The 12,968-nt window shown below is 41.9% G+C and overlaps 1 protein-coding gene across 1 annotated transcript in view; it reads left to right on the top strand.

Annotated features, from left to right (window-relative positions):
- The first annotated feature begins 656 nt into the window (after positions 1-656).
- Positions 657-12,968, top strand: part of LOC137658836 (autophagy-related protein 101-like) — a 34,392-nt gene continuing 22,080 nt past the window's right edge. The window contains exon 1 of the mRNA XM_068393915.1: positions 657-705. Within this exon, the coding sequence (XP_068250016.1) occupies positions 676-705 (30 nt within the window). The 5' untranslated portion in view covers positions 657-675. The remainder of the gene's footprint in view (positions 706-12,968) is intronic.

Below are 12,968 nucleotides of genomic sequence, written 5' to 3'. Positions count from 1 at the left end.
ACATACATACATATATATATATATATATATATATATATATATATATATATATATATATATATATATATATATATATGTATGTATAAATATATATATATATATATATATATATATATATATATATATATATATATATAGAGAGAGAGAGAGAGAGAGAGAGAGAGAGAGAGAGAGAGAGAGAGAGAGAGAGAGAGAGAGAGAGAGAGAGAGAGAACTGACATCATGACATGCAACATGGTCAACTCTAGAATTGGCACGAGTTGCAAGAGAAACCCGAAAATATTGTGAACAGTTTGCTTATAATAAACTATCAAGGCATTCAGGATATACAAAAATACACATCAAATTGGCGTTACATGATACAAATAAATACCAGTCAAGTTACTTAAAGCCATTGCAAACTCGAATCATGTCCTACTTTCTCTCCCCTGGGTTTTTTTATGTAACTGTATTCGGTGACGCTATATCAAACAATAAATCTTAATCCTGCTTTAGATCCTTATAAAATGTTAAATTACATAATCAACATTTCATAGACGATATAACTGTACCACTGATCACATAAAACTAATGACGAAGGAAATGTTTGGCATTACGCTTTCTCTACTTCAAATGTCGCGCTAGCTGTGACGTCACCGTCAGCTGAGAGACGCAGATCAAAACAAAGCGAAAAGGATGAATGCTAACACGCAGGTCTTGGAGCTAGTAAGTATTTTGCTTAGTTTGGGGGGAATTTCTTCGAATTATATGATCGTTTTGTCACGGCGTGTTTATAACATCATCCCCGGTGTGCCTGTCATATCAGAAAGTATTTCGTTTTGTTTGAAGAGGTGGAAAAACGGGAGCAAACAGGTGACCCCCCATGGGTAATGTTTGCCTACCTTTGCGTCATCCTCGTACAACATTGGTGTCTGGGATTTTATAAACAACGCAAATGTACGGTTGCGTCTTAAACTCTAGGCCTAGGATGAAATATACACATTATAATGTCCACTTCTGTTTTGAAATCGTGTCGTCCTGGTTGCATCGAAGCTCTAAATCGATCTAACAATGAGAGAGAGTCGAGGCCTATTGGCATGAAGTGATATAATAGGCCTACCTGCTAATTAACATTCATGAGCCGACTACCTGTGTGTTATAAGCTTTTAGAACAGGTGAATGGGCACAATTTGGCCTCATAAGGTCCTCTTATCGTCTGTGGAAAGTCAGGTTAGGTTGTACAAATATATTATTAAACATTATTGGTGTATGCATTATTATGGCTTACTTAGAATACGACAGTAACGCCCCCCTTTAGCTAAGTAGGTAAGGACACGGCTTGTAGGTTAGGTTAGGGGGGAAAGTTTAGGTTAGTTGATGTCCAATTTTAATCCACGCGTGAGGAACTGGCCGCTGATATACAAAGGCTCCGAAAACAGTAAAGCAGTGAATGTCGTTCGTTGGATGGGCATAAACTTTCATATTACTTGTCAAATCAATTTTATTTAAGGAAAAGTTGTAGTTTATCTTTGTCTGACTTACGATAATATGAAGCTAGCTTTGCTATTTAAGGGTAAGCTAAGAATACAGTAGTCTGAAGGAGGGTCGCAGGGGAATATAGTCCCCCGCTAGTTAGGTGAGGAACCGTAGGTCAGCTGGTGTTCTTGTATTTGTTTCGGGGCCTTTGTATATCAGCAGCCAGTTCCCCCTGTGTGGATTAAAAAATGGACGTCAACGAACCTAACTTACAAGCCGTGTCCTTACTGTGTCCTTGCCTACTTACCTAACGAGGAGGCTAACTCTCCCTCCGACCCCCACTTACACTGCCGTATTCTAAGTTAGCCATAATAATACATACAGGTGGCTGCTATCATACATACAGCCCTTTGTTTCCCTTTTAGAGCATGGTTTTTCAGTCTTATATTTTGAAATTTTACACTCGGTCTGTTCCAACAAACTACAAAGGCTCCACGGTAGATATATATGATACTTTATTTTCTAGCCAAATACACAAAACATTTTTCCCAGCTGTTATCTTGTGTTTTATCCATTTCGTACCATGAATATCGGGAACCTGGGGGTTTTTGGTGAGGAAACACCAAAAAAAAAGTATTTAGCAGCATTGGTAATGGTCAGAAATACATAATAAACTTTACTTTGACGGCTGTTTTCCCAGTCCCATACAGCAGGGGAACTTGGAAAAGTTATGGTTAATGTGGCATGACATTAACGTTATATGTGATTCATATCATGTTCCTCTTAAGGATTTTGCACTGCTGAGGCTCACAGATAAACATTATCGCACTGCTTCTTTGGTCTGTCAAGCGATACGTGGATGTGGTGTGAACGCCATTGCATGGATCACTATTAAAGTATCTTAATACTTATGATTTACATAACTTAATTTTAAAGGGATATTTTATACTTTCACGTGAGCAACAATATCTATATATTGAACAGTGGGTAAATATATGATACTCAAATTACTGGCAAAACTGTAAATCGCTTATAAGAAATGGATGAGTGCTGGCTAGTTTGGTATTTTTCTTTATGTTTCATAAGGGCTGGGGCATAACTTACGTATCGGTCCATTAAAATGTGAAGTATGTTTTTCACTTTAAGTCCGTTGTTTACATCTGAGAGACTGAAGGGGACTTATGGCGCATGCTTGGTTTCTGTGCATTTACAATGACGTATCTGTCGGGTAGTTTTTTAAACCAATTAACAGCTTACAAGTACTTCTTCATAAGTTCCCGGATGTTGTTCTACAACAGCCATTTTTTCCATCTTCCCCACCAATTTCAACTTCACCACCATCACTTAAGGACGTCTCGAGGAGGGAACTTAAGTGAAGTACATCAATCTATTTCTAAATTTATTTTGATTTCATTTATGTCGGCAATTGATTATGATGGAAATGGTCTCCATTCAGTGTATAGGTATTGTTACTCATGTGAAATTAAAAAATAACCGAGGAATAATGCCTAAAAGGTTCGATTCTGGCTTAATTTTTAGGGAAGACCAACACATTTTCTACTGCAAAGCTTTTGTAAAGATTACCAAGACAAAAAAAAAAAAAAGTCAATCATAAGGTAAGGAAATGTGATTTACCTCATCATAATGTAAGGATTTTTTTTTTTTAATTTATGTTTAGGGGTTGTGACCTGGTAACTACTAGGTTAGGTGGGTTTGTTAGATTCTGTACCCTTTTAAAAATCTAAAATGTGTTAAATAATCATGTTTTGGCCTGTTTTCCGCCCCTTACGTGAACCATATATTTTCAATATTAAACTTACCCGATAATCATGTAGCTGTCAACTCCGTTGCCCGACAGAATTCTATGGAGGGATACGCCAGCTATCACAATACTAGAAGGGGGTGTATTTACCAGCGCCACCTGTGGCCAGGTACTCAAGTACTTCTTGTTGACACCTCCTCAATTATTCCTCTGTCGTGCTTCCGGCAAGACGTTCTGGGATACGCTTATGTTCTTGGAGTATTTTCAGAATGTTCACGGTTTCACGTTGCAGTAAGAGTAACCGTGTCTAGCGTTTTGTTCATTCTTTCTTAACTTAATGGTTTTGATCCTAATAAAGGAACTTTTCAGTTTTTTTTTTTCCTTTAACAATAATATGTTTTAACGATATATATGATTGGGCTCTTCTCTCAGGTTCTAAGTCAAGAGAGAGAGAGAGAGAGAGAGAGAGATAGAGACGGAGGGAGAAAGAGGATAAACGTTTCATTCAAGCCTGCCAGGCGTACGAGTAACGTCATTATCGATTTTTGCTCTTCTCCCTAGTCTCTTTAGGGGAAGAAACTAAACGTTTCTAGAGTGATCTAGTGTTTAGTCTCTTTCCAACCACTGATTTATCTTTCATTAGATTTTTCTGTTACATTGTAATTCTGTTTTCGCAATTACTAACTTTGAGAAAGGATAGAATTGCGTATTTCAGGTACAAACCACTTAAGTTTCGAGTTCAGTGAAATAAGTGCAAACAGAAATCAAAGTGATAAGTGATTAGTGCGTGAGGGTACTTTTGTGCGCGCCAGTCGTCCTCCCAGTCCGGGACCTCTTGCAAGCTCCCAAGCCCAGGGGAGAAGCAATGTCGAAGGGCATAAGGGTTCAGCAGGCCTTGATCGGCGCACTGAAGTATTCTCGGTGGTTGTGGGCGTGTCTTACCGAGACCGTCACTCCCACCCGCAGACGATTGAGCCCTTATTTTGCTCGTCTGCAGAAGAGATTAGGGGAGAAAATAAAGGCAGAGTAACGCTGGTCTCAGGTCTCAAGACTTCTTAAACGTTAAGTCCAGACCTATGCCAGACGTACGAAGTTAAAGTTCACAAACCGAATGCAGTCGTTGGGTTAGCTCTGACTCTCCTAAGTCATCAGTTGATTACACTCCGACTAAGAGGAGTAAGGTTCTGCCACAACAGATCTCTGCTGTTAAGGCTTTACCTCAGCAGAACTTAGTGTCTGCCGACCCCAAGTTAACTCTACTGCAGTCCATACAGTCACAACTTTCGGTCTTGATGCGTTAGTGTCGGGCTGAGAGTGTTGCACCGCCTGCACTCCCTCCACCTGTTCTCGCTGCACCTGTGCTCGCCCAGCCTGCACCTGCTCCGCCTGTGCTCGCCCAGCCTGCACCTGCTCCGCCTGGTCGCAGCACCATCTGCCAGGCGTACGATGTTGTGAACTCTACTACAGTCCATGCAAGCACAGCTTTCGGACTTGATGAGTGAGTGTCGGGCTGAGAGTGTTGCTCCACCGCCTCCGCCTACACTCCCTCCTCCTACACTCGCTCCGCCTGATCACAGTACCATCTGCCAGGCGTATGATGTTGTGGACTCTACTACAGTCCATGCAAGCACAGCTTTCGGACTTGATGCGTGAGTGTCGTGCTGAGAGTGTTGCACCTCCTGCACCTGTGGTGCACCAACCTCCTGCACCCGTTCAGCCTGTGCTGCACCCGCCTGCACCGGTGGTGCACCAACCTCCTGCACCCGTTCAGCCTGTGCTGCACCCGCCTGCACCGGTGGTGCACCAACCTCCTGCACCCGTTCAGCCTATGCTGCACCCGCCTGCACCGGTGGTGCACCAACCTCCTGCACCCGTTCAGCCTGTGCTGCACCCGCCTGCACTCGCTGCACCCAGTCGCAGCTCCATCTGCCAGGCGTACGATGTTGAACCACTTTCGGAGTTTGCTGTTCACAGTGTTGTTCAGCCTCAGCCTTCTTTAAGGCAACCCTTGCTTTGGGATCAGGAGAGTTACACTCTTCCTCCTCCTCCCCTTGCTGCTCCTCCAGTGGTGCAACTCTCGGTTGGGGTACAACAACCTCTCCCCTCCGTGAGTCTGTCTGCTCAACCAGCGCTGCACCGAGTTCAACCCTCATCTAGGCAAGCTCATCTACACCATGCACTTGCGCCTCAGGAGCCTCAGCTTGCTAGAACTTTACCTTGTTCTGCGCAGCCTCAACCTTCTCATGCTCCACTCATCTCTCAGGAACAGGAACGGACTACTCCGCCTCCGTCCTCCGCTTAGCTGGTACAATCCTTGGGTGCAACTCTTGCTAGGAGTCAACCTCCTTCACCCTTGCACCTGCCTTCTGCTCCGTCTGTTGTTCAGCCTATGCAGTCTGAACCTCAGGTTTTCCCTCAAGTTGAGGAAACCTCTGTTGTTGTTCCAGCTCGTTCTGACTCTGCTGTTCAGCATACCATGGTTTAAACCCCATGCAAACATGCATTAAGCACTCTAGCACTGGTCATGGAATTTCTGAGAAATGTTAAACGCCATGCACACGCTCTGCTTTCCTTTCAGCAGGCTCTGCTTACAGCAGGCTCTACTTCCTACATGCTCAGCATTCAGCATGCTCTGCATTCAGCATGCTCTGCATACAACATGCTCTGCATACAGCATGCTCTGCATTCAGCATGCTCTGCATACAGCATACTCTGCATACATCATGCTCTGCATACCTTACCGCATGCTTCTCAACACATCTTGGGTTGTTGCCAACTCACTAGACTGTCAAGCAGTTTCATAACGTTGCCTTCTAGTCTGCTGCTTTGCACCAGTGAACCCTCACTCAGAGAACTTAGCTTTTCTAGGATAAGGTCCCTGTAGATGAGAAAGTTCTTTTCTCCCTCCTTCTGATATTCCCTTGAGGACTCTGTCATTTGGAGGGAGCCTTTAGCTGCATAACCTCTTATGGACTTTTATTTAAGCATAACATGCTTACAGGGAAGGTAATGGTTACACTTCAGCCGCTAATCCCGTCTGTTACCACACCTGCTCCCATAGACCTTGAGCTGTGTTGCATGACATGCAGTCCAAGCTTAGTCCTTGTTAGAGGATTTTTTGTTTACGGAGTCAATGTGTCACGGGGAAGACGTTCAACAACCAACAGAAGGGACTTGTTGTGACGCAGTGGGCAACCTCAGCAATCCGTTAAGGAGTTGTCTGTACAACCCAGACAGTCTAGACAGATTCGGGTTGTCACTGTACTTCCTCGCTTGCCCATGATTGACAGCTTACAGACTGTGCAGCAGTATCATGATCTTGTGTCCGGCTCCGTCAGACGACTGGCTTTTAAGAGCTCCCTCAAGTCGTCGCTGTCTGGAGATTTTCAAATGGACTATGGATCTGACCAAGGAACTGGGCCTCCTGGTCAATTTTGAGGAGTCTCAGCTCGTTCCATCCCAGACCATTGTCTCCTTGGGTATGGATCTTCAGAGTCGAGCTTTTCGGACTTGTCCGTCGGCCCCAAGGATCTTCCAAGCCCTAGAATGCATCCAGAGCATGCTGAGAAGGAACCGATGCTTAGTCAGGCAGTGGATGAGTCTAACAGGGACACTTTCATCGCTGGCCCTGTTCATCGAGTTAGGGAGACTCCACCTCCGCCCCCTTCAGTATCATCTAGCTGCTCACTGGATAAAGGACATGACGCTAGAGACGGGCTCAGTTCCTGTTTCCGAAGAGATGAGGTCTACTCTAACGTGGTGGAAGAACAGCATTCTTCTCAAGGAAGGTCTACCATTGGCTGTTCAGTCCTCCGACCACCGTCTCTTCTCGGACGCATCGGACACGGGCTGGGGTGCGACACTGGACGGACAGGAATGCTCGGGAACATGGAATCAGGAGCAAAGGACACTTCACATCTATTGTAAGGAGTTGTTGGCAGTTCATTTGGCCTTGATAAACTTCAAGTCCCTCCAGCTTAACAAGGTGGTGGAGGTGAACTCCGACTACACCACAGCCTTGGCTTACATCTCCAAGCAGGGAGGGACTCATTCGAGGAAGTTGTTCGAGATCGCAAGGAACCTCCTCATTTGGTCAAAAGATCGAAAGCTCACGCTGGTAACGAGGCTCATTCAGGGCGATATGAATGTCATGGCAGATCGCCTCAGCCGGAAGGGTCAGGTCTTCCCCACAGAGTGGACCCTTCACAAGAATGTTTGCAGCAGACTTTGGGCCCTGTGGGATCAGCCATCCATAGATCTATTCGCTACCTCGATGACCAAGAGGCTCCTCTTGTATTGTTCTCCGATTCCAGACCCAGCAGCAGTTCGCGTGGATGCCTTTCTGCTGGATTGGTCCCATCTCAACCTGTATGCATTCCCGCCGTTCAAGATTGTCAACAGGGTACTTCAGAAGTTCGCCTCTCACAAAGGGACACGGCTGACGTTGGTTGCTCCCCTCTGGCCCGCGAGAGAATGTTTCACTGAGGTACTGCAATGGCTGGTCGACGTTCCCAGGACTCTTCCTCCTAGAGTGGACCTTCTGCGTCAACCTCACGTAAAGAAGGTACTCCCAACCTCCACGCTCTTCGTCTGACTGCCTTCAGACTATCGAAAGACTCTCAAGAGCTAGAGGCTTTTCGAAGGAGGCAGCCAGAGCGATTGCCAGAGCAAGGACGACATCCACTCTCAGAGTCTATCAGTCTTTATGGGAAGTCTTCCGAAGCTGGTGCAAGGCCAATGCAGTTTTCCTCAACCAGTACCAATGTAACCCAGATTGCTGACTTCCTGTTACATCTAAGGAACGTAAGCTCCCTATCAGCTCCTACGATCAAGGGTTACAGAAGTTTGTTGGCAGCGGTTTTCCGCCACAGAGGCTTGGATCTTTCCTCCAACAAAGATCTACAGGACCTCCTTAGGTCTTTTGAGACCTCAAAGGAACGTCGGTTGTCCACTCCAGGCTGGAATCTAGACGTGGTCCTAAGGTTCCTAATGTCATCAGGATTTGAACCGCTCCAATCAGCCTCTTTTAAGGACCTCACATTAAAAAACTCTTTTCCTCGTGTGCTTAGCAACAGGTAAAAGAGTAAGTGAGATCCACGCCTTCAGCAGGAACATAGGTTTCACATCTGAAACGACTACATGTTCCTTACAGCTCGGTTTTTTGGCTAAAAACGAGCTTCCTTCCCGTCCTTGGCCTAAGTCGTTCGAGATCCCAAGCCTGTCCAACATGGTGGGGAACGAACTGGAGAGAGTACTTTGCCCAGTTAGAGCTCTTAAGTACTTTCTAAAGGTCAAAACCATTACGAGGACAATCAGAAGCCTTATGGTGTGCTATCAAGAAGCCTTCTCTACCAATGTCTAAGAACTCAGTTTCTTACTACATCAGGCTTCTGATTAGAGAAGCAAATTCTCATCTGAAGGAAGAAAACCTTGCTTTGCTGAAGGTAAGGACACATGAAGTGAGAGCTGTGGCTACTTCAGTGGCCTTCAAACAGAACCGTTCTCTGCAGAGTGTTATGGATGCAACCTATTGGAGAAACAAGTCAGTGTTCGCATCATTCTATCTCAAAGATGTCCAGTCTCTTTACGAGTACTGCTACACCCTGGGTCTATTCGTAGCAACGAATGCAGTAGTAGGCGAGGGCTCAGCCACTACATTCCCATAATCCCATAACTTTTTAACCTTTCTCTTGAATACTTTTTATGGGTTGTACGGTCGGCTAAGAAGCCTTCCACATCCTTGTTGATTTGGCGGGTGGTCAATTCTTTCTTGAGAAGCGCCAAGGTTAAAGGTTGTGATGAGGTCCTTTAGTATGGGTTGCAGCCCTGTATACTTTAGCACCTTTGAGTTGATTCAGCCTCCCAAGAGGAACGCTGCGCTCAGTAAGGAAGACGATCTTATTAAAGGCAGAGTAACGGTTCAAGTCGACTTCCTTACCAGGTACTTATTATTTCATTGTTATTGTGGATAACTGATTATATGAAATATGGGATACTTAGCTATCCTTTAATCTTGTACACTGGTTTTCACCCACCCCCCTGGGTGTGAATCAGCTACATGATTATCGGGTAAGTTTAATATTGAAAAATGTTATTTTTATTAATAAAATAAATTTTTGAATATACTTACCCGATAATCATGATTTAATCGACCCTCCCTTCCTCCCCATAGAGAACCAGTGGACCGAGGAATAATTGAGGAGGTGTCAACAAGAAGTACTTGAGTACCTGGCCACAGGTGGCGCTGGTAAATACACCCCCTTCTAGTATTGTGATAGCTGGCGTATCCCTCCATAGAATTCTGTCGGGCAACGGAGTTGACAGCTACATGATTATCGGGTAAGTATATTCAAAAATTTATTTTATTAATAAAAATAACATTTTATCCAACTGGTTATCTAGTCCTTATTTTGCATTTCTGACCATTATTATTTCTGTAAATCACTCGTTTATAAGATTTCCCTACCCAAAACACCCGGTTTCCCACTGATGTCCCCCATAATTGTCTTTATATAAGGGGGTCCAAATACTCATGAACGAGTCGTTTGCCCCCCTATAATCAAGGTCAGAAATGCATAGAACACAAGATAACGAGTAAGAAAAATACATGGTTCAAAAAACCCGGTTTCCCACTGGTGTCCCCCATATTTGTCTTTATATAAGGGCGTCCAAATACTCATGAACGAGTTGTTTGCCACCCCAATAATCAAGGTCAGAAATGCATAGAACACAAGATAACGAGTAAGTAAAATATATGTTAGACGTCTTGCAGTGGTAGTCGTGTTTGTGACTTAACCCTGGATAGGTACGGTGGGTCGTTTGCGACCCCGAGCGTCAAAAAAAAACAGGTTTTTCTCACGTGACTCACCCCTGTGACTGAATTTGTGGGTGATCGACCTGCAGGAGGTGTCTCCCCTACACGCTCTAGTAGTGTCCAGATGTGCATTGCTGTAGCTGTACTCCTTCCCCGATTTCTGAGACGCGTCGGGGTCGTTCGCGTCCGAGTTTACCCTTCTGAGGTAGTTTGCATAATTATCAAAGTTATTACGTATTATGAAATTGTCGTAGAATGGTGCAACTTGTATAGGTTATCAGTTGTGGAAAGTCTTGGTGGATTGTTTGGCTACCATGTGCATGTTTTTTTTTTTAGTTAAAATGTCGTTCATCACCACGAGGACCATTTTACCGCGAGTGCCCCTTTTTCATTTTTTTTCATTTTTTTGCCAAGTCATTTTTCCGTAAGATATTGCCAAATAGTGTCGTAAAACTTTTGCTTGTTTAGTGTTGGAAAGTGTGTCTAGATGATCTGGCTACCCATGCATGACTTTGTTTTTGTCAGATACGACGTAGTTATTGGTATATTGGGTATTTAACTGCGGTTACCAATTTCTGTTTTTTTTTCAATATTTGTAAAAATTACTACGTAGTAAGGAATTGCCGTATATTATTCATTTTTTTTTCATGTTTATGTGTTAGAAAGTGTGCCTTGATGGTTGGGCTAACACGTGCATGTCTTTTTTTTTATCTGAGATGTCGTATATTAGAATGTCGGGCATTTTACCGCGAGTGTCCCTTTTTAATTTTTTTTAATTTTTTTGCCAAGTCATTTTTCCGTAAGATATTGCGAAATAGTGTCGTAAAACATTTGCTTTTTTAATGTTGGAAAGTGTGTCTAGATGATCTGGCTACCCATGCGTGATTTTGTTTTTGTCAGATACGACGTAGTTATTGGTATATTGGGTATTTAACTGCGGTTGCCAATTTCTGTTTTTTTTTTCAATATTTGTAAAAATTTACTACGTAGTAAGGAATTGCCGTATATTATTGATTTTTTTTTCATGTTTATGTTTTAGAAAGTGTGCCTTGATGGTTGGGCTAACACGTGCATGTCTTTTTTTTTTATCTGAGATGCCGTATATTAGAATGTTGGGCATTTTTCCGCGAGTGCCCCTTTTATTTGTTTTGCATTTTTTTGCTTAGTCATGTTACCGTAAGGAATTGGCAAGTAGTGTCGCAAAACTTATATTTTTATAGTGTTGGAAAGTGTTTCTAGATGATCTGGCTACCCATGCCTATTTTTTTTTTAGCCAGATATGGCGTATATATAAGTATGTGTTCGATTTTCCTGTGATTGCCATTTTTTCGTTTTTTCCCATTTCTTTCAAAATTACTACGTACTAAGGAACTATCACAGAGTAATATTTCATTTATATGTTTATTTGTCGGAAAATATGCCTTGATGGTTTGCCTAGCACGTGGCTGAAATTTTTTTTTTCTGAAATGCCGTATATTAGAATGGCCATTTTTCCACGAGTGCCCCTTTTTATTTGTTTTGCATTTTTTTGCTTAGTCATGTTACCGTAAGGAATTGGCAAGTAGTGTCGCAAAACTTATATTTTTATAGTGTTGGAAAGTGTTTCTAGATGATCTGGCTACCCATGCCTATCTTTTTTTTAGCCAGATATGGCGTATATATAGGTATGTGTTCGATTTTCCGGTGATTGCCATTTTTTCGTTTTTTCCCAATTCTTTCAAAATTACTACGTACTAAGGAACTATCACAGAGTAATGATTCCTCTAGATGTTTATTTGTCGGAAAATTTTGTTTACTTTTTTTTTGATTGAATATCATCAAATTTTTTTAGCTAAAATATTGTTTTACATTTTTTTTTTCGATTTTATTTCCCTTCAAAAAAATTTTTTTGGGTCAGAATTTTAATTTTATAGTCGTAAAATAATCGACAATTATCCAGCAACCCACCATACAATTTTTATGCATATCCAATAATAATTAGATTAGTAAATAACACCTTGAAATTGACATACCCTTCCTACATTTCAAGTGGCAGATTAGGGAGTCTGAGTCAGTGTGGTTGGCGGCCATTTTGTGGACATATCCGAAGCGTAAGCTGCCCTATCTATATATATTCTTGTTCCCTATAGAATTTGTGATATTTTTGTATATTTTTACCTGCATAAATATCATATTATATATTAAATATATGTATTTTTTTACGAAATTTCCAAGTACTCAAAAAATTACCTTTAGATATGGCCCCTGATATAAATGTAATTTACAAAATAATGAAGATTTTTTTACATATTTCTATTTTAGGATAACATATGTTTATTCCCTAAAAAAATTATCCACTTCCTATTTCATTTGGGTACCCAAAAAAATTCATGAAATTTGGACAATTTTTTTTGGCCAAAAAAAGTTACCCTTTTTTTCTCATTTCAGATCTTCACCTCCATGGGTCTGACTTCATCCAAAATACATCAAGATGTGTCCTAAACATTCAAGAATCAATTCCTAAAAGGATTTGTGTATATATGTATAAACTTTTTTTTTATGAATTTTTATGTCAGGTCTTTTTTTTTTTCTACTTAATTTTTTAAAATATTTATAATAAATAGTTTTTCTGCAGATGAGTAGTATTTATCTTTACAGTTGTTTTAAGCATTCATTGAAGTTTTTTTTGGCAAAAGAAAAAAGGAGGTTACTGCAAAAACTGATTTTTCAAGAATTTTTTTTGGCGTCGGGGTCGTTCGCGTCCGAGTATACCCTTAAAGGGGTGTCCGAGGACCGTACCTATCCAGGGTTAAAAGGTTGGGAAAAAAATGGCTCTTGTAAAACAACATTCAAAAACTTACGCAAATATATTTGGAAGCTCTTCATTGGTTAAAAAAGCTAGCTAATAATTATGTCATCCAAAAAACAAAAAGCTGCCGAAAGCAAATGCAAACAATG

This window comes from Palaemon carinicauda, chromosome 19, assembly GCF_036898095.1.
Source record: "Palaemon carinicauda isolate YSFRI2023 chromosome 19, ASM3689809v2, whole genome shotgun sequence".
Taxonomy (NCBI): Eukaryota; Metazoa; Arthropoda; class Malacostraca; order Decapoda; family Palaemonidae; genus Palaemon; species Palaemon carinicauda.
The sequence above is the reverse complement of the archived record's forward strand: the minus strand, read 5'-3'. Positions and strand labels throughout refer to the sequence as shown.